General features: G+C 37.5%; 3 protein-coding genes across 5 annotated transcripts in view; 2 read left to right on the top strand and 1 right to left on the bottom strand.

Annotated features, from left to right (window-relative positions):
• Window positions 1-7803, bottom strand: part of LOC136674828 (aryl hydrocarbon receptor-like) — a 23985-nt gene extending 16182 nt beyond the window's left edge. Inside the window, exon 1 of the mRNA XM_066651089.1 lies at window positions 7672-7803. Within this exon, the coding sequence (XP_066507186.1) occupies window positions 7672-7766 (95 nt within the window). The 5' untranslated portion in view covers window positions 7767-7803. The remainder of the gene's footprint in view (window positions 1-7671) is intronic.
• On the top strand, window positions 7702-11421 carry elovl7b (ELOVL fatty acid elongase 7b). Of its 3 annotated transcripts, none has more exons than XM_066651092.1 (8): window positions 7702-7826; window positions 8738-8848; window positions 9101-9291; window positions 9754-9834; window positions 9929-9985; window positions 10086-10191; window positions 10275-10411; window positions 10572-11418. In XM_066651092.1, the coding sequence occupies exons 2-8, from the start codon at window positions 8785-8787 to the stop codon at window positions 10794-10796; spliced, it is 861 nt and encodes a 286-aa protein (XP_066507189.1). In that variant the 5' UTR covers window positions 7702-7826; window positions 8738-8784; the 3' UTR covers window positions 10797-11418. The 3 variants fall into 3 exon arrangements, with proteins under 3 accessions (XP_066507189.1, XP_066507190.1, XP_066507191.1); XM_066651093.1 differs by lacking the exon at window positions 7702-7826 and adding an exon at window positions 7993-8143 and having other exon boundaries at window positions 10572-11420; XM_066651094.1 differs by lacking the exon at window positions 7702-7826 and adding an exon at window positions 8037-8182 and having other exon boundaries at window positions 10572-11421.
• Window positions 11422-11664: 243 nt separating this feature from the next.
• Window positions 11665-24076, top strand: LOC136674829 (DEP domain-containing protein 1B-like). The gene is made up of 11 exons (XM_066651091.1): window positions 11665-11952; window positions 14899-15164; window positions 16068-16209; window positions 16523-16647; window positions 16742-16872; window positions 16963-17010; window positions 17090-17230; window positions 18599-18765; window positions 18898-19074; window positions 20423-20614; window positions 21568-24076. Exons 1-11 carry the CDS (start codon window positions 11905-11907, stop codon window positions 21730-21732), a joined length of 1602 nt encoding a protein of 533 aa, XP_066507188.1. The 5' UTR covers window positions 11665-11904; the 3' UTR covers window positions 21733-24076.
• The last annotated feature ends 1294 nt before the right edge of the window (window positions 24077-25370 follow it).

The raw sequence follows: 25370 nt of genomic DNA, 5'->3' as shown, positions 1-25370 counted from the left end.
CCCTGTGTCTGTGTGGGTTTCTTATGGGTGACTGTCTGTGAGGAGTGTTATCCCTGTGTCTGTGTGGGTTTCCTCCGGGTGACTGTCTGTGATTAGTATGGTGTGTTCTCCCTGTGTCTGCATGGGTTTCCTCCGGGTGACTGTCTGTGAGGTGTGTGGTGTGTTCTCCCTGTGTCTGCATGGGTTTCCTCGGGGTGACTGTCTGTGAGGTGTGTGGTGTGTTCTCCCTGTGTCTGCATGGGTTTCCTCGGGGTGACTGTCTGTGAGGAGTGTGGTGTGTTCTCCCTGTGTCTGCATGGGTTTCCTCGGGGTGACTGTCTGTGAGGAGTGTGGTGTGTTCTCCGTGTCTGCGTGGGTTTCCTCGGGGTGACTGTCTGTGAGGAGTGTGGTGTGTTCTCCCTGTGTCTGCGTGGGTTTCCTCTGGGTGACTGTCTGTGAGGAGTGTGGTGTGTTCTCCCTGTGTCTGCATGGGTTTCCTCGGGGTGACTGTCTGTGAGGAGTGTGGTGTGTTCTCCCTGTGTCTGCATGGGTTTCCTCCGGGTGACTGTCTGTGAGGAGTGTGGTGTGTTCTCCCTGTGTCTGCATGGGTTTCCTCGGGGTGACTGTCTGTGAGGAGTGTGGTGTGTTCTCCCTGTGTCTGCATGGGTTTCCTCCGGGTGACTGTCTGTGAGGAGTGTGGTGTGTTCTCCCTGTGTCTGCATGGGTTTCTGCCCACAGACCAAAAACACACATTGGTAGGTAGTGAGTGAGTGAGTGTCGCCCTGCGAAGGACTGGTGCTGCCTCCAGGGTATGTTCCTCACTTGTGTCCAATGATTCTGCGTAGGCTCTGGACCCACTGCGACCCTGAAATGGATAAGTGGTTACAGATAATTAATGGATATTTCATCATCAGGTTAAAAGCCTTCCCAGAAGATTAGAGGTTTTTACTATAGCAAAGGAAGACAAACTATCTATTACCCACAATGTCAGGAATTTCTCTGGACATATCTGGGTACCAATGATGTTAGTGGTGGGGTGCCCTCAAGGGTATGTTTTTACTACATTAATTACACATGACATTGTTCAAAACTTGGTTGCTTTTCTTGTTATTTAAATTCACTCCACGGACCCAGTCCATAGTCTGTTCTTGAAGAAAGGCAGGGCAGGTCCCATTAAGACCATGTGTGTGTGTGTGAGAGAGAGAGAGAGAGAGAAATAGAGAGATTTTGAGAGAATGTACTCTCTGCTGTACCACAGTGGACTGGGCTTGTCTGGTTGGTCTGGCTGTACCGGTCCACATTCTTCATGTGTGTCTCACACTCAGTCTTCCCTCTGTGTTCTTGCTCACCGCCTGTCATTGTGTGTGTTGTAATGGCAACATGCAAACATGACTGCTAATAAAAAGGCAGACGTCTTACAGAAATCAAGGCTCACCTTTGCCCTCATTACTTTATCAGCTGGCCTTCTTACATAATTCAATTGAATGTACATCATGAAAAATGATCTCCAAAAGACGTATAAAAACAAGGAGGTCCTCAAAGAAACAAGCTTGTCCTTTATGTTCAATTTTGTAGATTAAATGTGGTTTAAAATGCACTACATTAATTTTCCATGTTAAAGGGCCACATTTGAAGTCATTTCTAACTTGACATTTTTAAACAGATAAATAAGTGCGGATTTAAGATGTATGCATGAAGTGTATGAAGAACTGTGGAGCTGCATTCTGAGATTCAGAAACTCTTTGGAATGAGGGGAATGTCTAATGTGATGAACCAAGTCATCATTAGTATTTCACCTGACAAATGTGGCTGTTAGTGAAAGCAATTAAATCCACGCAAAAATGTCCTAAAATCTGAGTCTTCCCAGAATAGTGGAGACTGTTACTGTACAATGTCATGAATTTCAGGAGTTGAATGAACAGGTGTATACAAACTTTTGAACTTACAGTGAAAATGTCATTAAATAGTGTTTAAATGACAGTATTTTTGCAGTTTGCCTAAGGCTGTACTAATATGTCATCTTTGGAAGGGTGTTTGGATAATCTGGATGGGCAACAACAAAATTGTAATTTCTTTCTAAAGGTTATGTAAACAAGGTAGTGACAACATTCCAGTCCACGTCCACCCATAAACACGTCCCTGCTGGGAAATGATGTTGCACATGTCCATTATAAGAAACTGTGGATGAGCAGGGTTAATAATATTAATTTGTTAATATACAAACCTCATACAGAGTAGTTAATGTGAAATGTCTTGTTCTAGAGAAACTTAACAATTCTGCATTGTTTACAGAAGTGTTTAATCATTCATAAAGCACAGAAGGTTTTTATTTGACATGGTTACAATGTTAATTTATGCCTGAGACTTAGAGGTAGTATGTTTGCAGGAAAATTGAAATATTTTTAAAATGTAATTTAAGAAATAATTTGTGATGTGTTAATCCTCTTGGACATTTATTTAACTGACAAAATACAAACAATGTTTTGATTATTGTGAGACAGAAGTGTGTATTGACTTGTTACATCACCTTTTCTTTTAATTACACCACTTAATCATTTGGGATCTGAGGATACTCATTGTTGAAGTTATGCAAGAGGCTGTTATTTCCCCAGTTTTGCTTGATAAATACTTCAGCTGATCAACATTTGTTTGAAGATAACATGTGTTTGAAGATATCTGATCCTCCTATTCATGATGTCCAATCAGGAATGCACATTATCTGTCTATAGCCACATTTTGTATGTACAGAATGAGCCCTAATATTGTCTTACTGAAATAACTACGGACTTTCTAAGAAAAGATTTCACTTTGATGCAGCATATGTCTCACAAATGTCCCAGTATGCACTCAATATCACTGGTACATTTACCCTGAAACCTTCATATTTTTTATGTATTTTAAATTACTAAAAAGACACTTTTTTGTGATATTGTGTTGAGAAATGTTTTGAATTGTGACCAATTATGTTGGCACATTCATGATTTGTTGTTGCTTGAAAATGGGTGCAAATTGCATATTATATAAACATATTTTGCTCCTGTTAATTGTTCTGTAAATATCAAATTCTAAACTTATTTATACTTACAAAATATGTTTGTTAATGACAGCATTGTAAGTCTTTTCTTTGTACTTCCTTGTACTTTTGGTAAATACTGGTTCAAATAAACTAATAAGCCACAAAATATTTGAATTTTTATTATATACTTTTTTATATCTATTATTTATTTATTTATTTATTATTATTCACTTAGCACTGTGAATAGTAAATACAATGACTATAGACATTGCAGTGACAGGTTTCTTTGACCACCAAGAACAGAAAAATTTGGAAATTGGAGTTCTTCTAATTTTTAGTTTACTGTCTTTAGATAATTATTTATCAGACTTAAATGCTAGGTGAGGCTAGGTGCCAATAATTTGTTGCATCTTGCAGAGTGGCCTGATTTCAGAGTGATTTAATTGTTAAAAAATTGTTATTTTATTGTATTTATTTGGGTAAAGGTAGAACCATACGTCTGTATTCTTTTTTTTTCACAGAATGTTTGAATATATTCATATTTATTGATATTGATAGGTTGGTCCCTGACCTGGGTCACCCGTTACACGTTCCATGATCTAGAAACAGATGTAAACATTACAATTAGTTTACGGCAATTAGAGTTCAATATACGACTAGCTAATGCTAACAATGCAAAATATTTGTTGACATCTGCTTAGACAAAATTTCTTCTGAAATCAAGGATATTTATAGGATATTTATCTTTAATTTGCTAAAGTTACCTGCTTTGATTCTTCTGGGAAAACTACATTTTATAGCATTCTGTGTGCACTAAATTGCGATCAGTCAATTTTAGTGAGGATGATTAGTTCTAGACGAAGTGCCATCACTTCAGTATAGTCCAATGCAGGGGAGATTTCTTACCCTCTAGAATACAATTGGCATTGATCAGGTCATGTGCAGGGTTCACATGTCAAGTTGCTGAAATTGGTAATTATAGTTTTTGACAAAATGTAGACACAAAAAAAGAAACAAAAGGCCCACATATGTACGTAAAAATGAAAACATAAAACTATCAACTTTGCTGTTGCTAAGTGCATTGTAGTTTCTATGGTAATGTATCAGGCTACTGCATGAAGTTGGATTCAAATTAATTACCACCTGAAACATGTTTATTAGCTTCAGGTAAGTGTAAATGGAGTGAAACCCATTTGGAAATAGGGCCTAATTCACAGATTACTTTTGGCCCACTATGGCCCTGCCCATCTGAGTTCACAGTCATTATCCCCCCCTAAGTGTCAGCTTTTTTCAGAGTCTTCTACAATTGTTTGTCTTCTACAATTATTTGCTTGTTTTGATAGTTTTGATGAAACCAAACACTACTTCTATCTGACGTCTAATGCATTAGTGCATATTTCAGTTTGACATTATGATAAAAGCAGTATTCCAAAGCACAAGAAAGTTCTGATTGTATTTATTAGACTATTTTTGGTCACTGTAGCCAGCTCTTCTTCCGAATTTTCAGTGAGCCATTAACTTAGCTAACTCAGCAGCGTATTCACTTCAAAACACTAACAATAGGGATATCTAGATCAAATATTATGGACTTTACAAACACATTAAATTTGTTAGGATAACAGTTTGATTCAGAAGCAGTAACTGAAGTGAGGCCACGAAAAAGCTCACTTATGTTCATGCAGAACTCAAATGGTCAGAGTTCAAGTTGATATTGGAAACCTGTCTTTCTAATGGTAACAGTAGTAGATTACTCAGCTGAACCTGTACTTACAAGTAAAGATTTTTGCTAATGCTATTAAAGAACTTTCAGCTTTCTACAATATTGTATACAAATTCTATACTATTCAATTTGTCAAAGAATATTCAAGAAGTAGATTGTACTGGAATGATCCGGTTCATACTTCCGCTTAGACAGCTCTTTTGTCATTGCCTCAGAGACAAATATGGAGGCCAAACATCACAAAGCAATGAAGGGAATCTGGCACCAACTTTACAGAACTAGATGGACTGGTTCCTATAAGTACCTGAAACACCAACACCCAGGGCTCTTCAAATATGATAAGATTTTTTGCGATATAACACCTAAAAGAGAAGAATCAACTCATTTTCCTAAAAATTCATTAAGTATTTGGGGCTAAGTAAGTGTAACTAGTTACTGTGTACCTTTGTGATCAAGATAGCCATGTGTTTTAAAGTGTTAGCAAGCTAAACTACAAATCTTATTTTAAAATATATTGCTTTTTTTAGACAGGAATTTTTATTCTTATTATTATACACTTCCATGTAGACGTTCAAATAAATACAGGATTATTAGAAATATTTATTGGACATTATGCAAAAGTGGGGTATTACAAATTGGGAAAAAGTGTACACTTAAAGATGTTCACATGCTTATGGTGCAGTGATGTATAAAGCAGACACTTACAAAGTAGACATTGTCTTAGCAAATTCATAATCACTCTTATGCTTTTTAATTACTGTTTTTACATGCACAGTATAAAATATGTATGGTTATGTAAATGAGACAATAGCTGAAAAAAAACCCCACACATATGCATCTATGTTTCTATTGTTTCAAGTTTACAGTTTATTCCAATTTACAAATTCCAGTTCATTTATTCCACCTTGTTTATATAAAACACATACAATGAATACTTCACAAAGGATGTGGTTGGAATGTTATTGTGACATCAGAGGGTGCCTACGCTCATTGGCATCTGGCTGATCAGAGAAACACAACGGAAGTTTTAGTCATTATACAGGTATCCATGTGCATATTCTCTACCGTTCTAATAACAAAGATATTATCACATAACACTATCAGTTGTGCTGGAACATGATGAACTTCACATAAGGCTTTTTGTGAACGTGTAACAGGTCATTCATTCATTTTCTATAATTATCTCATCCTGGCCTCAGGGTTGTGGTGCGTTTGGAGCCCACCAAGTACCACTGGGTGCAAGATAGAAACACATTATGGACAGGGCTCTAGTCCATCACAGGAGATCACACAGTCACATACTCACAACTCTGGACACTTTTGAATAACCAGTCCACCTACCAAAATGTTTTTTTATTTTGTGGGAAAAATCTGAGCACACAGAGGACAACCACACAGACACAGAGAGAACACATCAAACTGCTTACACACAAGTGACCCAAGGTGGTATTTAAAAAGCGCTTTGTAAATAAAATGTATTATTATTTTTATAATTATTATTACCTTACAACCTCAGAGCCCTAGAGCTACCTTAACTGTGTGAATATATACACACAAACAAACACACACGCATGTATGTGTGTGTTTGTGCGTGTTAAAAATGCAATAGTAATAAAGTCCAACTGGATTAATGCATTTATTTGGTTGGTGAAGTAAAGTATTGCTTGACAACAGGTTGAATAGAGTAAACTGAGCAAACAGAGTGCCTTTTACTGCTTAACAGACATTTAAGAAAATAGACAGATGCTTTTATCTAGAGTGGCTTATCATTTTTATGTCTCAGGTGTATTCAAAAGCTAGGGTTAGGACTCTACAGAGTAATAATTAATTTTGTGAAATTAAAACATTATACTGCTTGCAATGTAATATTATTTCATCAAATTAGTAATTTTATTGTATGAACAAACTTTATTTGATATTGCAACATGATACAGTAACTTCAGAACAGAAGCAAAGCACATAATGTCAAAGACATATTAGACAAATAAGCCTTTCTCTAAATTATTCCACAGTTAAGCAGTAGATGGGTGCACTGTATTTTCTGTAAATGAGTATCAGGCAAATGCATGAAACTACACAATCTCAGTGGCTCCAGCAACATCTGCATAAGTTTCAGTCTTGGTGTAAACACTGAAACCCATCGGGTTAAACCAAGATGAAAATGGGACTTAATCCATGGATCAGTTTCCATGTCGTTTTAATTTTAAGAAGCACACACATTCATTTTGGGCTTACAGTCCCCACCCCTCAGTATCAACATCTTCTTAAATGTTCTAAACCTTTTCCAGGAAGAAAAAAAAAACAAGCAACCTTAAGCCAAGTAAAAGGACATTAATATATTATATAGATGATAGCTGAATAAATCTGCTACCCACGCAGGAAGCTATCTACTTAAGCCTCAGTGTAACAAACAATTTACCTCACTGCACAATATCATTACATAAACTGGTTGTATTTGGTCACCACGTCTGCTGGTTGGTATGTTAAAGTGAAATGTTCATGTATTCAAAAAGATTACACACATAATGTCATGAAAAACCTCTCACATATGTGGCCTAGAAGCAACAACATCTTACCGTTGTTTTGATATAGCAAACTCCAGAGTGTAATGTAATTACCTTTTATCTTTTATTCACAATTATTTTCACTCTTTTAATGTGGTATTGTTAAAATCTAAACCTATTTGTTAATGTACATGCTTTTGATTTAACACTATGACTTCTTATAATTTATTTATTTATTTTTGACAGTTTGGTTATTTGTGTGTTGTTTTGGGGTCCATTTGTATGAAGGAAAAGTGAATAAAACCGTTATTTAACACCTTACCGCCATTTTGATTTTACAATATTGTTCGCCATTATTCTCCATGATATGTGCAGTTACGCATGAATGAGACATTTTAGCACTTGAGGACATTTAAGTCCATTAATGTGTACTACACAGTTTCTCCACATACCTGAGAGTTTCGGTTGAATTTCTTGATCTCCACGCCCTTGGACTGTGGGTGGAGCCGGGTTCTGATTGTAATAAGAAGCCACAGCAGCAACTCATTCACAAACAGAACAGTAGAATTGAGTTCGGCAGCGAGCTGGGACCAGGCGAGGCGCTCAGGTTTGTGCTCTTGGGTTTAAAAGCTTTTTTTTCAACGTCTCGTCTGAGTGGTATTGCGTCCTGTATCTATTGGACGGCTAATAACGTTGGTCATGATAGCTTGATGTTTGGCACCTGGCAGCCTTAAAAGACCTGTGTTGATTTTTAAATGGAGTCGCAGTGAGGTTATTTGATAGGTTAAAAGTTATTACCTTGACACTGACACTCTGTCTTGAAGAGTTTACAGAGAAAGTGTAGTAACTGAAGTCATGTAAAATGGGATAGGTTATGAAAGTTTGTGGATGTGCAATGTGAGATGGTTAATTAAAGGATTTAGGGTGTGTAAGACATTTAGTGCTGTTGTTTCAAATGGAGAGGTGCCTTTTTTTAATATATTTTTAAAGGCTATTGCTGTTCGTTTAAAAATGTATTTAAATTAACTCTGCCTTCATTTTTTTTCCTTCTGTGGTAACAGGTGTGATAGTGGGCAGATAAGTCCGTTTGTGTAAACTAGGTGTAGTTCCTAACGTGCCTGAATGTATTTTCAGGTTGTGCAACATTCTTGAACAAATTGATGTAACTTTACTATACAGGTGTGGGTTGTAGTGGTTTTATTTATTCATATGTATATTTTTGACAATATAAAGAGACTTGAGTGGCTTGAGCTGCATTTAGTGGAGCTAATGTGCACAGTTTGTTTTTGCTTTTATTTTTTATAGTGAAGTCTAAAAATAGGCAAGATGGTGAAATACAAAGTGATGAAAAATGGATCAAATTTGCTGAAATGTATTGGTTTGATTGTAACTGGTATGTGGTGACTAGACCCTGTTGCGTGTTCCTGTGAAAACCGGTCTGACATGAAGCTGAATGTCTAGTTTTAAAGAAACTTTCTTGATGTTCAGGTCGTACTGAATGGTTTCTTCTCTTTTCAGGAGGAACTAAGAAGAATTCCAGGGGGGGATAAACAAGGTTGTTCAAAATGGCCTTCGACAAACTGACCTCAAGTGCTGCCCTGCTATACGATGAATGGATAAAAGAAGCAGGTGGGTGTGACTTATACATTTTTTATGGTAGATAAGTATCACTATCTAATTTGGCTGATGTTTGATAAAATGGAATAGAAAGATAAGGACTAGTGGTTCTTATGAATTTGTGATGTGCTTGGAACACTTTTTCTAAACATCACACAGTACACTTCACATTACTAAAGCCTATTTTCGTGTCCTCTAAGGCTGCTTTCCATGAATGCTTGATGGAGGTACTCTGTTTTAATTATTTATCACTTTTCTCCACAGACCCACGAGTCGAGGACTGGCCCCTGATGTCTTCCCCATTTCCTCAAACCATGGTCATCTTGTCCTATGTCTACTTTGTCACAACACTGGGACCTCGTATCATGGAAAACCGCAAACCTTTTGACCTCAAGCGGCCAATGATAATCTACAACTTCAGCATAGTGGTCTTCTCCCTGTATATGATTTATGAGGTATGTAACTATAGTGTTTTTGTTCTAAACTTGTTCCAAAGGCTAGATGCCAAGGATCCATGCTCTGATTTTTGTTGTGAACTTCTCACTTTGTAAACTGAGAGAAGAGGCACTCCTTTTTAATTGACTTAACTAGAGTTACATTGAGGAGTAGGGTTTCATTGCTTGATATTTGATGGTCCTGGTCATGCCTCAGTGTACTACAGCTTTAAGGCCACCAACCCCTTCCAGCTCAGTCCTAACCCAAGCTTGAAGTAGATGGTCATGACTGTAATCCTGTCTGTGAGAATCAGTAGTCAATAATGAATGAACGGGTAATTGCTTGCTTTTTTCATTGTGACCAAAATTATCTGGGTAGGGTAAGAGTTATCAAGACTGAAGGTGTGGTAGGGTGTGGGTTTCTGTATACCATTAAGTTGATGTAATCCAAAATGACTTGAATCTTCCTTGTTTCCCCTCCAGTTCCTCATGTCTGGCTGGGCCAATGGATACTCCTACAGGTGTGACCTTGTAGACTATTCCAGTTCTCCACTGGCTGTCAGGGTAAGGTGACCATTTTCCATTTTGAAATATTCTTGCAATTAATTTATTGTAAGTTAAAACTTGTTTAAACACCATGTATGTCTTCCATTTACAGATGGCATGGACCTGTTGGCTGTACTACTTCTCCAAGTTTATTGAGATGCTGGATACTGTAAGTTTTTGGTTTGATCTTGAGTTCTTGTCAGTGTTGAAGTTTGCATTTTTACAAGTGTAAGGTGGTCTTGCCTGACATGGCTCTCTTGTTTTGACAGATCTTCTTTGTGCTGAGGAAAAAGAACAGCCAAGTAACGTTCCTCCATGTCTACCATCATTCAATCATGCCCTTCACATGGTGGTTTGGGGTCAAGTTTGCAGCAGGTACATTACTGAGAAACAATAGTAAGACTGAGTCTTATTGCTCTAACGCGTTTAGAGAATCTGACTGGAACATGTCTCGCCAGGTGGTTTGGGAACCTTCCATGCTTTACTGAACTGCTGTGTCCATGTCGTCATGTACACCTACTATGCCATGTCTGCTATGGGACCAGCCTATCAGAAGTACCTTTGGTGGAAGAAGTACATGACCACCATTCAACTGGTGAGTGTGGAGTGCAGTTTTAGTTTTTGGCTTGAAGTGAAGAAATCTTGGCACACTTCCTCAAGCTGAAAAGAATGTGCTGATATTTGAGCTTATTTTATAGAATGAATTGTGTTTAAAATGGCCAGAAAACCTATAAAACCTTCTTCTCCCCATTCAGGTTCAGTTTGTGATGGTGACCACCCATATTGGCCAGTTTTTCTTTATGAAGGAATGTCCTTACCAGTTTCCTGTGTTCCTCTATGTCATCGGCCTGTATGGACTCATCTTCCTGATTCTCTTCCTTAACTTCTACTACCATGCATACACCAAGGGAAAGAGGCTGCCCAAAATCCTTAGCAACGGAATGTGCTACCAGAACGGCGTGCACAAGAAGACTGAATAAAGCCCCCATGATCAGCCATTAGTGAAGATCCTGCAGCTTTTAAGTTGGTTTCTTTAACCATTTCAGAAACTTTCAGAAATTCACCCACCATGTTTTATGTTAAAACTGTGGTATGCCACCTTCTCACCTGATGTATGTTGCCAAACTAATGCACATGGTTTTTCACTGAAGGTCTGATTATTATAATCATCACTTTGGGTTCTGAAATGTTTATGGGGTGTACAATATTTGTTTTAAATATCCCCTTATTTTGTACATAGCTATTTAAATCCCAGCTTTTGAAATATGAGCTCGCCGCTGGTTTAAATGAAAAACATGGGTTGTGAAAGCAGAGGTACTTGATGTTTTTAATGCTACTGATCTCTGAAGGGGCGGTGAAGGTTGGTTTTTAAATTTTAGGCTGACTAAGCAGGCCTGAAGCCCTTTTCGCAAGAAGAGCATGACTGACTACCTAATTAGCTTGAGTCCTAGCGTTTGAACAAGGAAAGTGGGGTTCTGTTTGAGCCTTGAATTGTCTTATTTTGATGTTTAATGTGATTGTCATGTTTGTTTTTTAAAAAGGAGGAAAAAAACTGAGGCACAAGTTCTACAAAGAACCCAATATGCCAATGATTTGTATGGGTTTTAGCCCTAATGTTGTCTCTTGCTTTTGTACAGTAGTGTTATTTCTATACATTTGCTATTTATATAATTTTGTGTAATGGAACTTTTTACTGAAACAAAATAAATTGTCAGTGTCCAGTAATGTTTTCCTTTTTTATTTTTAACTGAGTTTGGGACTTAACTGGAATAACGGTTAGTTTTTATTTAACCCTCACGGAAATCACGGCATCAAAAAAAATGTCGGTGTTCCTCCCCTGGCACTGGTATTGCCATATTTGTCCCAGTGAGTAGCTCCGTCACGTGATGTCTCTGTCCAATCACGTCGCTTCAACGAAAGTCTCCACTTTCAAAACGTACGAGTGAGATGTGGGTAAACAGCGACGGATAAAACCTGTTTGAGGGGAATATGGCTTAGATATGTACACGTTAACGCAATGGAATAAAATTGTAAATGTTTTATGGCGTCGTAACAAGACTAAGCTATTAAAACCATTACAGGACAAGCATGGACGGAAATATGATCGGCCCGGGTCCCTACAGGGCAACGAAGCTGGTGAGTTCGCCGTAAACTCGGGCAAACTTCGACAACACGAGGCCGCTTCGTTTTGTCCGAAGTTCTGTTTTATTGAGGGAGATTAATTGATTTAAACTGTTTTAATGTTAAAACACGATAAATCTATGGATAATTTAAACTGCAGGGTCTTATCGCACAAATGGTAAACTCCCAACTTAAACAACACGAGTTTCTGTGAATATTGTTTAAAGAGCTAATCGACTCGGATTTGCTAATAGAGTACCTGACCAAACGAGGTCCATTTACCATATATCTGCACTCTGTAGTTCTGTAGTTCACCTGTTGCTGTGCATACTTTGCCCCCAGAGGAGGTACGTCAGGGCCGCTACAGTTTGTTCTGTGGTGGTCGGGTAGGCGCCTGGACATGGACATGGAGGTGAAACAGGGCTAACAGAAGTGTTCAAATAAACAGCTGAAGTACAGTCTGTAATTCAAGAACAGCGGAGTGAACCTATATGTGAAGTGGCGCTGAAAGAATAGAAAATAAATGTAGATATTAGAGTGAATTTGGTTGGCAAAGTAGTGTTTATTTTTATTAAAAGGGACTTCTACTGACTTTTCAAAAATTCTACACAATGGGGTCATTTAAATGGGAACACACACATTTAGAATGATTTTTATTTATTTTTGTGAAGAGAGGTCCACTCTGGGGGCAAATTGTACAGTGAGTTTTTGGGGTGAATTTGCTGAAAGCCTTTCACACCAGAAATAGCCTTTATTTTACGCATGGACATATCATATACCATTCAGCTTGCTGGTTCTCACAGGTTATTTGAGTTAACCATCCGTGGCTGTGAGTCCTAAAGACTTGACAAGAACACAGTTGTCTCTGGATGGGTTGGATGGCCCCCTCCATCCTCTCATCACACAGCACTGTGCCAGTCAAGTGCAGGCATTTGTCGGCTGATGTAATGGACCTGGCCAGTTGCCATTCTTTTCTGGTGCATGGGGCAGTTCAATGATGAAGCATTAGTGACATGTCTGTTATGGGGGAGTTTAGCTTACATCGTGGCACTGGGGATGACTGATCACTGAGTGAAAATTAAAAAAATAAAATGTTTCATTAAAATGATATATTTGTAAATTTAGAACTCCACATCTTGTTCAACCATTATGCATGCATTTATGAATATGCCATTAGTCCCAGTTTCTGTCTCTACATGCTTCATTGTCACATACCTGCAGCTCAAAAGCCCCATCCCGGAAGTAGATGGATTTGGGCTGTAGGTTTATTATGTAGAAATTCCTGTCTACATGCAAACATGTGTTTTTGGAACACTGCAGTTTAAAACAGAAATGTTCAGGCATGACACCGACTGTCTATAAAAAAACACACAAAAACACGTTAATGTGAAAAGCTTAATTTTCACTGGAAGGGATCTGTAAAAATGTGCAACACAGGGTATACATATATACTTCTATGTGTACTTTGGGAAATTGTTTCTCAGTAGTTTGAAGCAAGAAATAATTTCTTTTTCTTTAAATTTGCCAATTTAATGCATCATGTTAATATTAAGTCTTAGTGAAACATTGTTTTTTTCATTTCAACAAAGAATTCATGTATTTTAAATGCTTATCTCCTCAAAATCAAGGATTTTTTTTGAGTTCCCCTCAAAATGCACTGAGCTGTTTGTTGTGTTTACAGCAGTTCAAGAGAAACAGTGGCTAGTTTTCTTTCATCAGAAGAAACCTCCTTCCCAGTGTAGCATGGCGTGACTGGGGAGACTTTGTGGGTGGAATTGGTAATGACTATAATTAGAAAATTGGGAAAAAAGAGCAATCAAACAATTATTTTATAATTTAAGCCTTTTCCTTCGTTTTGCCTGAAGATTGTTTATCTGGCCACTGTATAAATCATTCAGGGCCTGGTAAAGTGACTTGTATTTAAGTAACTGCCCTAATACTTTAGTGAAATAATGCCTAAAGACTAGGGTTGCAAAGTTCCAGGAATTTTCAAAGTTGGGAAATTTACCATGGGAATTAACAGGTAATTATGGGAATTAACAGGAATTAATGGAAATGTCTAGCGTGGGAGTTTTCACTACGTTTTTGAACACAGCCTGCATAACAACCAATCAAATAAAAGCATTCGTCTGCTACAACAATCTCTGGAAAGCCTGGACGTGTGGCAACACTAATCCCATATGTCATGGTTATTATTTGTATTGTTATGCCTTCATGTCTGCTGTTGACAAAAAAAGGTACATTGATGACCGTGTATGATTTAGTTCCTTTAAAATATCCAATATTTCCTATTAATTAAAATAAATTCCCATGGAAAGTTTACATTTTGGAATTTTTTCAAAGTTCCCCGAGCTAAATTTCCCATGGAAAGTTACCAGTAATTTACTGGAAATTTATTGGAAATTTTCCACCGTTTTGCAACCCTACTAATGACTATTCAGGTAAAATAAATTAGCATACAAAAATCAACTTGATTTGGACTGAGTGTACTTTCAGAATAAATGTCAGGTCAAGAACATCCTGCCACTACAATCCCCACACCATCAGATCACACTACCGAAAGAAATAATACTTCAGAGTGTTTTTACTTGCTATTACAGCCATGTCTGAGCAAATAGGTTTTTAAAAACTGCAATGTGTACAAATAAATTTTCAAAAAAGTAAGATTTTTTTAATTAATTAAAAGCAAGTAACTGATTTGTTACTTCTCTTAAATGTTTATTTAAGTGAACAGAGAACAAAGACATAGCAGACATGGGATATAGTATTAATAAAACCTACAAAAGCTCAAGATATGCCAAGATATTTGAGAGACAGCAAATTTGAATTAAATTAGTTACTTTTACAGTAACTTCCAAATGTCCATTACTGTCCTACACATTTCAATGTACAATTAATCAGATATCAAGTAGCTTTAGGGGACACCTGCTGTTGTAACCCTTTCTCTTTTTTGTCTCTTAGTGGAATGAAACAGTCAAGCTTTTTCGAGGAGGGTTGCCGCTGAGGAGACACTGGGCACATTTTCGAAGTTATGATAACAGTTTCACGGGATCTGAAGCCATTGATTATATGCATGAGCTACTGAAGCGGAACCAGAACTTTGGGCCTGAGGTGACGCGCTATCAGTCTCTCCAGTTGCTAAGGAAATTTCTTAAGAACCATGTTTTTGAAGATGTTAAAGGACGTTTTGGTAAAGAGGACTTTGAAGACAATGGACGTTTGTACAGGTGCTTTGAAGTATTTTAACTGTTTTTTTTTGATGGTATGGAAGAATACATTAAATTCTTTATGGTACAAACAAAATTTCCATGAAAGTTGTGTCACTACTAATTTTGGAACCTTCCAGAACAGTGTTAAGGTTAATTTAGGCTTAACATTAAACACAGATATGGATGTGCATGAAGCTTTCTGTGTGCAGACCATACTCTGCTTTCATTTCATCTGTATTTTGTGCACGTTCTAAGAAAGCTTACGGATACAGACGGGCGGAGCAGTACCACTGGGAGCTATGGGGGCAGTGCAGCCAATAGTTAAAGAGAAACACAACCACTGGTAAAATAAGTAAAAATAATTCTCTGTCAACATGTGGCGTAGTATTTACTGGCCTCACAGACTGCTGCCTGTTACGTCCTTTTTTGTAGCAAGTAACGATACATCATCTGCACTTTCTTCACCGTCGCCATGTTTGTTGTTGTTGTCCGAAACTTTTGACTCTAAACTGTTCTCTGTTGGATTTATTGCATCCAACATCCATCCCAGGACACATAGAAAGAAGTGTGACACTAGTGAAAATTACAACGTTAGAAACGGGCACATTTATTTATGTATGTAAAGGGAGTAGAAATGAGCCTTGAATATTATTTTATTTAGGCTTTTGCAAGCATCATGTTCATAATATTTACACAATACAATTTGGTTCGTCAGTGAAAACGCTGAAAAAGTTTCATACATGCATTAGTTAAAAAATGCTTAAGCAATTTAACAACTTTGGTGTTTACTACATTTTTAGGAAGTGTCCCAACTTTTTTGGAAATGGGGTTTGTATGAAGTAAAACAAACCAAAGATAGTAATGCATAATTTAAGTCTTTGTGTGTCTGAATTAAACATAGCCCTCTGTCTGTCACTCTAGATTTCCTCCACAGTCACCTCTTAAGCCTCTTCCTCAGCGTGTGCCTGTGTCGCAGAGAAGTTTCATTCCCCCAATCCCACGCTGGGATGACTGTGAGGAGATTGAAGTGTCCAGCAAGATACCCATGAAGCCTCTTGTTCTGGTGAGGAATCTGGCCACAGATACATTAACTTCATTTGGAAGTTATGTGAGAAAAAATGGAATGACCGTTTTTTTTAAATATATTAAATGTTAAATGTTTCTGTTTAAAAATGAAGGCTTTATATTACCCTTCAGATTATTCGTTGTGTTATTTTGTTGTTGTTCATTGCCTAGTATCTTAATATGTGAATTCTTCTTTAGTGTCTTTGCATGTCTGTTTATTTTACTTATTACTATTTGTACTCACATTCCTCAAATATCAAAAAATACATTCCTGGCACATGACAGTGATTCTGTTTCTAACTCTTGTTTAGAACTCAGATTGGAACAAAAGACATAGCATTGCTATAGGGGAAGTGCCAGAATGCAAACTGATTCGACGAAAAGAGATCAGTCCAAAACATGTGGACCAGATATGGAAGTCCATGACGTTAACACAGTGAGTACTGTATCAGAACACGGCAATGTGTTTTTTATTAATACCATTATATGGTGTCTACGGTTTCTTCAAGCTGATTTTCTTGATGATTTAGTTTACAGAGTGTTTTGGGACTCCACACTTTAGAAGGGGTTCTCAGCGCCAAACTTGTGAGCCCCAAACACATCGTTCATAATGTGTTCAGTGTCAACAAACAAGGCATTGTCATTCTGAAGAACAAATCAGGTTAGGAAGCTGCTGACCTTGCATTAAACTGAACTAAGATATGAATGTGTTTGCGTTATTCATATTGGTGGCATTTCTTCTGTTCCACAGATGACTTACCTCACTGGGTATTATCAGCAATGAAATGCCTGGCAAATTGTGGGTAGATTACATTTTTCCCTAATTTCTAATATCCGTATTTTATATTATTACAATAACTAATGCTTCAACTCTTCAGGGCCCAATGGAAATGACAGCAAGCAGCCCATGTATCCTGGATTTGAGCGAGATGTTTTTAGAACAGTTGCAGAACATTTTCAGAGGTTGAAAGAGCCACTGTTAACCTTCCACCTGTATGAAATCTTTGTCAGCATCTTGGGTAAGAGACAAGGCCTCAAGAAAATCCATTACATTAAGAACTCTTTTGTATGGATAACATACAAACTGCATCTCCAAATTGAAACCCTTGTCTTAGCAAAGAGTGCATCTTAAAGCCTTGTCCACTTTGCCAATTTAGTTTTTAATGTGTAAAGATATATTGTAACACTAAATATATAGTAAACAAAGCTAAGAAAGATGACTTCTGTACATCAGCAAATATCAGATGAGCATGGCTGCTAGTGTTTCTACAAAGTGACCACAGCTCCCCCTGTGGACTCCATTTTTAACTAGTTGATAGTTGTGCTGGGTTTATGGACAAATATGTCCTGGTTTAAAAGCAAAATAAATGAATAAAATGCTTACTTCTGGTCAAGGATGATTGTTAAAAATAGTAAACAAGGCAGTCATTTTATAAAGGCAGGGGACCTATTGCTAAAACTGTATATTTTAGCATGCATAAATAAATAAATACATGATTCTTTCTGTGGGCGGCACGGTGGCGCAGCAGGTAGTGTCGCAGTCACACAGCTCCAGGGGCCTGGAGGTTGTGGGTTCGAGTCCCGCTCTGGGTGAGGATTTGGTGTGTTCTCCCCGTGTCCGCATGGGTTTCCTCCGGGTGCTCCGGTTTCCTCCCACAGTCCAAAAACACACGTTGCAGGTGGATTGGTGACTCAAAAAGTGTCCGTAGGTGTGAGTGAATGTGTGAGTGTGTCTGTGTTGCCCTGTGAAGGACTGGTGCCCCCTCCAGGGTGTATTCCTGCCTTGCGCCCAATGATTCCAGGTAGGCTCTGGACCCACCCCGACCCTGAATTGGATAAGCAGTTACAGATAATGAATGAATGAAGGATTCTTTCTGTGCCTTGTTTTATAGCAAATTTCTCCCAAATCATACAGATAAATCTTAGAAGATTAAAATGAAAATGAGATCTAGGCTTTAAAAGAGTGGTTTCCCAGATGGTGGATTAAGCTTAGTCCTGGACTACGTCCTCCTTTTAATTGAAATCACTATTCACAATACAAAGTGCTGTGTAATCCAGGACTATACTTAATCCCTGTCTGGGAATCTACCCCATAGTGTATATTAATATGTGAGTTCCCACATTGTCAGCCTTTTAATAAAGTGGTAGAAGTATATTTACACAGACATAATATTTTAATTAAAGGTAAAGTCACTTGTTAAATATGAAACGTATCTTGGTTTTTAAAAGAGTATTTGGAAAAGCAGCAGCTCAAATGGATGTTTTAGTTTCTCAGCTCTAGGAAAATACATAAAAAAACGGGGTAGTACAAGGTTTGTTACAGGAGAGAATGTACTATTGAATAGACTGGTTTGTGCATTATTCCTTTCTTCCCTCGCTTGCCTCAGGACTTCTTCCAGAGAAGCAGATTGCAGTGGAAGCACTTCAGGTGTGCTGCCTCCTCCTGCCTCCAGCCAACCGACGCAAACTGCAGCTACTTATGCGCCTGATGGCAAAATCGTGCCATAACCATGCTCTCCCTCCTCTCAACGATGCCATAGGAACACGCACCCTTGTAATTTTTGTTTCCTAATTCTGTATTGTTTCATTTGCGTATCTAAATTCTAAATTTGCTTATTGATTATGTCAAGTTTTAATAGAATGCTTATGTTTTTAAGTGTCTATTTATGTTTTTATCTCTCGACAGATGGTCCAGACTTTCTCCCGCTGCATTTTGTGCTCCGCAGATGAAGTGGACTTGGACGAACTTTTAGCCACCAAGCTTGTCAACTTCATGATGGACAACCATGAAGATGTCTTAAAAGTCCCTGCTAAACTGCACAGCTCTGTGGAAGAGCATCTGTCGCATCTGAGACGGGCTCAGGTTAGTTTACTGCATGTTTCAAATGTGTTATTCTTTACAATATGTTGAAAACACAGTTGTGATCCCTTGAAATTTACATCTGTAAAAACTAGGCTTTAATGAATGAATGTAACTAGGCATAATGAATGATATCCAGTAATGTCTAATGGGTTAAATAGCTCATTTACATATTGCAGCCTCCTGTGATATTAATAGTGCACAAGCTAAAACAATAACAGTTATTTTTATAGGCTCTTAAACCATTCATAGGCTCCAGATGGTCCAATGTTCACCTGCGCATATTCTAACCCAATCCTGGCATCACATGAGTCTTTGTACCAATTGACCCTTCCTCCAGAAGTCTCACCGTATCTTAAGGAATCTAAACTTATATTTATAGTTTTTAAATACAAATATACATTAAAGTTGATACATCCCTTTTTCCACAAATTAACACAGATCCCTGGGGTCTCAAAGTAATGTCTGTGGCATGCTTTGAACAAAATACCACAAGAATCCATCACCAAAGCACAACTCTTCCATCTAAAGGGACTTTTCAGGACGGCTGGTTTCAGTGCCTGTTTCTTTAAAAGATAATGAGACACACGCAGCTCACTGCAGGCCTGAGCGAGCAGCTGTGAGAAGTGAAGCTCTTTTATTTTGCTTTCTGCTCTTATTTGTCAGCTCTCGTTCTTTCTGTTTTATGCTGTTTAACCCCACTTTTAGCGCTCTCATATGAAATTAGTTACGCCACTGAGGCTGGAGATACTCAGATGAGGATGTTGTATACGTCCATTCATTCGCTTTATTATTACATAATAAAGGGAGCAAAATCAGAGCGGCTCATTTCTGACTTGGCAGCCCATGAAAAGCTGACTGGGTTTTCTGATTTCACAGTTTGTGGGTTGATTCAGATCCTGATTAATGTGCAAATGCACTGAAATAGTGAGGTATTAAAGTTGAAATGACAGCTTAGAAGAGTTTTTTCTTAAATAATGTGATAATAAATATGTGGTGTTTGTTTCATCTTTGCCAGTGCACAGTAAACCAAGCAAATGCTCACCCTTCTTTGCAGACATAACCAATCAGAATAAAGCATTCTATAAGCACTTAATCTTCTTTGACCTGGTACTAAACACCAACTTACACTTTTGAAAATAAATGTAGGTCCATGTTATAAATGTAAACCTGTGTAGTTGCTTGTATAATTTATTTTTAAAAACATTTCTGCAGAGTGGAACTACTCTGATCCATATGACAGCTCTGGTAGCACTGTCAGAAACACTGGTAGTCAGAAACACTGACTTTACGTGCAAAAAAAGGAGGGATATTACATACTGTATGTAAAACACTCTGCTGTCTTTCACAGATAAAATATGCAGGTGCAGACACAGACTCAGCGGTGGAAACCCCACCCCACTCTTACTGCAGACAAATCAGCAGAGAGGAGTTTGAGAAGCAGAGGATTACAGCCTCGCAGGGAGCTGTGCTGGAACTACTGGAGGGGATTATTCAAGACAAGCTCATGTCCGTTAAGGACAAGAAGAAAAAGCTGAAACAGGTGAGAGTTGACTGTGAACAAGTACAAATACACAAGCGTTATGTAACCTGTAACGTATGCTCTTCATATATTTTAAATTGTCTTAAAGGTGCCTTTACAATAAATAGTAGTTGTAGGTAATTGCAGCATAATTTAAACCAAAATTTGCAACATATACTGCATTTGCCAGAATGAGACATCAAGATATTTGAGTAGTTAGTAAAAATAGCTTAATAAAAATGTGTCATTATAGTTTTCTGTTGTTTTATACACTTTACATTGTATTGGATATTATTCACTGACCAAGTTGATGTATAGATATTATAAATGCACAATATGTCCAAAGGTCTGTAGACCTTAAAAAACCTCAGCTAAGAAGTCACAGATATTCAGCTGTGCACAAGCAGCTTTTTTAAAAATTAGATACTTGTAAGCAGCTGCACGTATAAGACCACAATGCCCAATGGCATGTGTTGGGATGACCCAACACTCAGTACCATGTGAGGAGTTTGAGTGATTTTGTGATCTAAAACTAATGATCCAAAATAGATACTTGACCTCATTAATTATTCTCATGGCTGAATGCCATCAGATACTCACAGAAATGTTCCATTATCAATTGTAAAGCCCTTCCAGAAGAGTAGCATCATTTATTGCAGCAGACTCCATATTAATACATTAAATATCTACAAAAAAAAAGCTGGATAAGCTGGTGACCTTGGGCTGTATTCTGTAATAATAATAAGCCATTTGTCTTCCAATGACAAGAGCCGAAGAGATCATAGCCACTATGGACCACCCATCAGAGTATTATCAAAAAAGTGGAACCTGATTTTTTGTCTTATTTGTAAGACTTCTCATTTATCATCTGGTCACATGAGATGCTAATCAAGTTCCATTGTAATTATTTTGGTGCTCTGTGGCCTAGGATTGGACCAAATGTATTTTTATCTTGGATCTTCTTTCCGCCTTAGTTCCAGAGATCGCATCCTGACATTTATCGTAGACGCTTTCCCACACCTGAGAGTGAAGCTGCAGTGTTTCCTGAGAGACCTCAGAGGCTCAAACCCCAGCTCATGTTCTTCACATTAAAGAAGCCTCTGCAGCCCTTCCAGAGGAGCTGGAGCTTTCGTGCTTGATAATATGGTCGGTTCTTCATGTCAAAAAAGCTGTCTACAGGTACAAACATAACAAGCTGAAATGGTTTCTGGCCTATTGTTTCTAGATGAATCTAGGTCTTGAAAATGTACTGAATTGTACATCCTTTGTTTCCTCATAGGTCAAATCCAGTAAGCATTAACAGTTTAAAACATTTAAGCTCCTGGCTGATACTGGCATATTCCAATAGACTTGAAAATAAGGGTGTTTTCACGTCTGTAATTTGTTTGCTCTGGTCTGAATTAGTTAGTGAGTTTGTAAACTTGGAGCATCTTGTGCACCAAAATGCATCACAACAAACCTGAGAGAAAATGTGAGAACTTTCTCTCTGCTGATTGGTCAGACCTGTCAGAGGCAGGAGCAAGAAAGTACATAGAGGAATAAGGTCCTGTGTTCTGGACTTGTGCATATTTATGTTCTGTTTCTTCAGTCAGCAGCTAAATTTTAACCAGTTCTCTATTTACTCTGCTTTGTCCAGTATGCAAAACACAACTGGCCACAGCAGCAGCTTAGCTCAGTCTTGCTGAGTACACCTGACAGTTGTGTCAGATCGAGGTTGGATCACAATCTCACCACAGAAAATTTGCTCCAGAGTTTTTCTGGGACTAAACCGAGACCACCTCCTCCCACGGATCTCGGTACAGGTCTGGTAGCCAAGTGCAGTTGTTCTCACGCCTTCCCAAACGAACCACACCAAGGTTGAAAATGGACCAGATGCTCCACTGACCTATAATATAGAGATAAGAGAGGCTCTGTCATTGCTACTCTGGCTCAGCACTGCAGAAACTGCACTGTGTAACTTATGTGGTGGGGGGGAGGGGTAAAACCAAACCCCTTCCCTCCCCATCCCCGTTGATTTCACAAGTGAACAACACTACAAAATATTACCCAATGTTCCTTAAACAGGACTGAAAATTAAAGATATGAATATGCCTTAGAACATGGGAGACGTAACGCATTAATTGAAGAAATACATACAGATTGAAACGTCTTTTTCAGAGAATATCTCACTAAACATTTCTACTCTGAGACTTGAATAGAGCATGAAACTGTACATTGAAATCTAAACTCACATTAATTTTAAATTATACATGTTCCAGTATTTCATAAAAATTTCATAAAATTACTCAGGTAATAAATAATTTACCCCCACGTTCACAGGTAAAACTAATCTGTAATTACCTAAAACTAAAAGGGCTTTAGCCTAGCAATGCTGTAAAAACCTAGCAAAAGAAGAGATGGGAAAGTGTATTTATATATATACGTTTTCAGATTTGTTTATTCGTAAGTAAACATTCACTATTTATTTTATTGATTATTAGAAACACGTACTGTGTTCTAGAACAAAGTGGGTGTTTCTAATAACCAATAAAATAAATAGTAATGTTCACTTGTGTATAAACTAATTTGAAAAATCATAATGTTCAAGAGGTCTTTCAGAACAAAAAATGCTATCAGGACATTTTATAGTGAAAATATTTTATTTAAACTTACAAAATTCATATTTTGTTTTCATTTATGGTACTTTTTTGTAACATTTAAGCATCTTATAATATTTAAGTTTAGTATTTGATTTGGATGTAGATTTATCATCTGTTTAAATGGTACACTTTTATGTTTATTACTTGAAACGAAAATCTTTTTTTGATCATTTTTCAAAAATTTGTGTTTTAAGTTGTTTGCCGTAGAAAGAGGCTACAACATCACATTTCACTCCGAACCTGTCAGTGCTCTGTAAGTTCTGGTCCTAATACAAAGCTGACAAGTCAAAGCTAGTTATGGGTTATCAAATAATCATTAATAATATCAATTGCAAAGATTTGATATAAAATTGTGTAGAGTTTTTGTAGGAGTTTCATGTATGCTCAGATTATGTATGAACGTTAACTACATATCCCATCATAAAGAGCATAACTGATATTGTTTAATCACATTTATTTTAGCAATGTGAGAAATGTTGAATTGAAAAATGTTTCAAGTATTATCTTTTGAATGTGGCAGTACTATTTTTGTTGTTTGTCTAATCCGACTCACCAGACCTCATATTTTTGACATTTTTGCTGTACCATGACAACACTTTAAAATCATAATGAGGTAAAGAAAGATGAAATCTTATGAAATCAGTTTTATGATCATCACTTTTCTTGTTTTCTGCTTTTAATGTTTCTTACATTTTGCAGGATACTCGTAACATCTTTGTATGGTTTTGTATATGTTTGTCTTTAAATGTTGAAATGCTGGAGTTACTGTTACTGTCTAGAACGCTGTACAGTGGTCACTGCTGGAATTAGGAAATATATATGAACAGAATTTTGAATGAAAATACCTTGTAATCATTCCATTTTTTAATTGAGGGATTTCTCTATTAATTCTGACATCATGTGATGTCTACTACGATGTAAAACTGTGGTTCTTAATTGTGATCCTGGGGATCCATGGTGAGCTGGATTACATGTGTTAAGAAACAAGGGGCCTCAGGACTAGTAAAAAAAACTCTGATCAACATTATATGGCCGTAATATTGTGATAACATTCTCATCCAACACTTCTTCTGAAGTCACGGTTAGTGGTAAGCTCTAATAACAGACTTTACTCTAATGGGAAGAAGTTAAAACAATGCTTTAAGTGTTAGATGCCACACGAGAACATTATAGAGGCCTGGTGCTGATGAAGGATGAACTGAATGGTGTGCTATCACTCTAGAGAATGAAAGTCCATTCCACCACAAAACTGAGCATAATCGGGACACGTTGTGGACAAATTCACTAATGATGTGTGTTTGGGTTAAGAAATGTTTATATATATAGTGGATATAGTGGTTTCATTTGTTTCAGACCAGAGACCATTAAATACCTGACTAACGTCTTGATAACCATAAAACTATGAAGTATTTCAAAAATGCTGGATCAAATTTGTGATTAATTTCAAGCACATATTCCACCAAAAGTAAATTACATAAGATCACAAGACATTGCTCCACTGTTATCTGAAATGAGTAACTTGGCCTTTTCTTATCTGATATATTGTTAGTGGACTTCTAACCATGTTTGCTGCACCCATACTGATAACTGAAGCATACGCCATGCCCCCCGCCACGGGTTCTTGTGAACCGACTTGCTATTGACGTAAGAAACTACATTACTGGCTCCAGCAGGGGCCTTGTTCATTATCCTTTGAAAGGTGGCAGGAACTTTTTTCATCTTGAAAGGTGAACAGTGCAGTGATATAATGAGTTATGAGTCATGAAGACTGAGATTTCAGTGGCTGTAACAAGTTTAGCCACTTTACGAAAGGCCTACATGTTCCATGTTGTTTTGTAGACACCCTCAGAATGGGAAGCCCTTGTATAAATCATAAGCTTAAAAATGTGGATAGCTATATTAAAATTATATACACAAACACACACCATTTTCCATTCTCTCTTTCCATATGAAACTATGAAGTTTGTAAAGACTCATCTGTTGCTCAAACGTACCTCTTTCTTTTGGTTTGCTACACCCTACTGCAACAGGTCCCCCAGGGTTAGATACAGAAACAGCCACAGTTCAGACTGTATGGAGTAAGGTAAAATAATATAAAGCAGGTTTATTGCCTTGTAGGCACTCATTTGCATGATGTT

The sequence above is a fragment of the Hoplias malabaricus genome, chromosome 18 (genome assembly GCF_029633855.1).
Source record: "Hoplias malabaricus isolate fHopMal1 chromosome 18, fHopMal1.hap1, whole genome shotgun sequence".
Classification (NCBI taxonomy): Eukaryota; Metazoa; Chordata; class Actinopteri; order Characiformes; family Erythrinidae; genus Hoplias; species Hoplias malabaricus.
Note: the sequence above shows the minus strand (reverse complement) of the source record. Positions and strands in the feature narration are given on the sequence as shown.

What these genes read in the sequence shown, in the direction of transcription:
- elovl7b (XM_066651094.1), top strand. Translation starts at nt 8,785, where the DNA reads ATGGCCTTCGACAAACTGACCTCAAGTGCTGCCCTGCTATACGATGAA. An exon ending in TGAATGGATAAAAGAAGCAG is followed by an intron (nt 8,849 to 9,100) that starts GTGGGTGTGACT and finishes TTTTCTCCACAG; the next exon opens with ACCCACGAGTCGAGGACTGG. An exon ending in GTTCTCCACTGGCTGTCAGG is followed by an intron (nt 9,835 to 9,928) that starts GTAAGGTGACCA and finishes TTCCATTTACAG; the next exon opens with ATGGCATGGACCTGTTGGCT.
- LOC136674829 (XM_066651091.1), top strand. Translation starts at nt 11,905, where the DNA reads ATGGACGGAAATATGATCGGCCCGGGTCCCTACAGGGCAACGAAGCTG. An exon ending in CCATGAAGCCTCTTGTTCTG is followed by an intron (nt 16,210 to 16,522) that starts GTGAGGAATCTG and finishes ACTCTTGTTTAG; the next exon opens with AACTCAGATTGGAACAAAAG. An exon ending in AGAAGAAAAAGCTGAAACAG is followed by an intron (nt 20,615 to 21,567) that starts GTGAGAGTTGAC and finishes TTTCCGCCTTAG; the next exon opens with TTCCAGAGATCGCATCCTGA.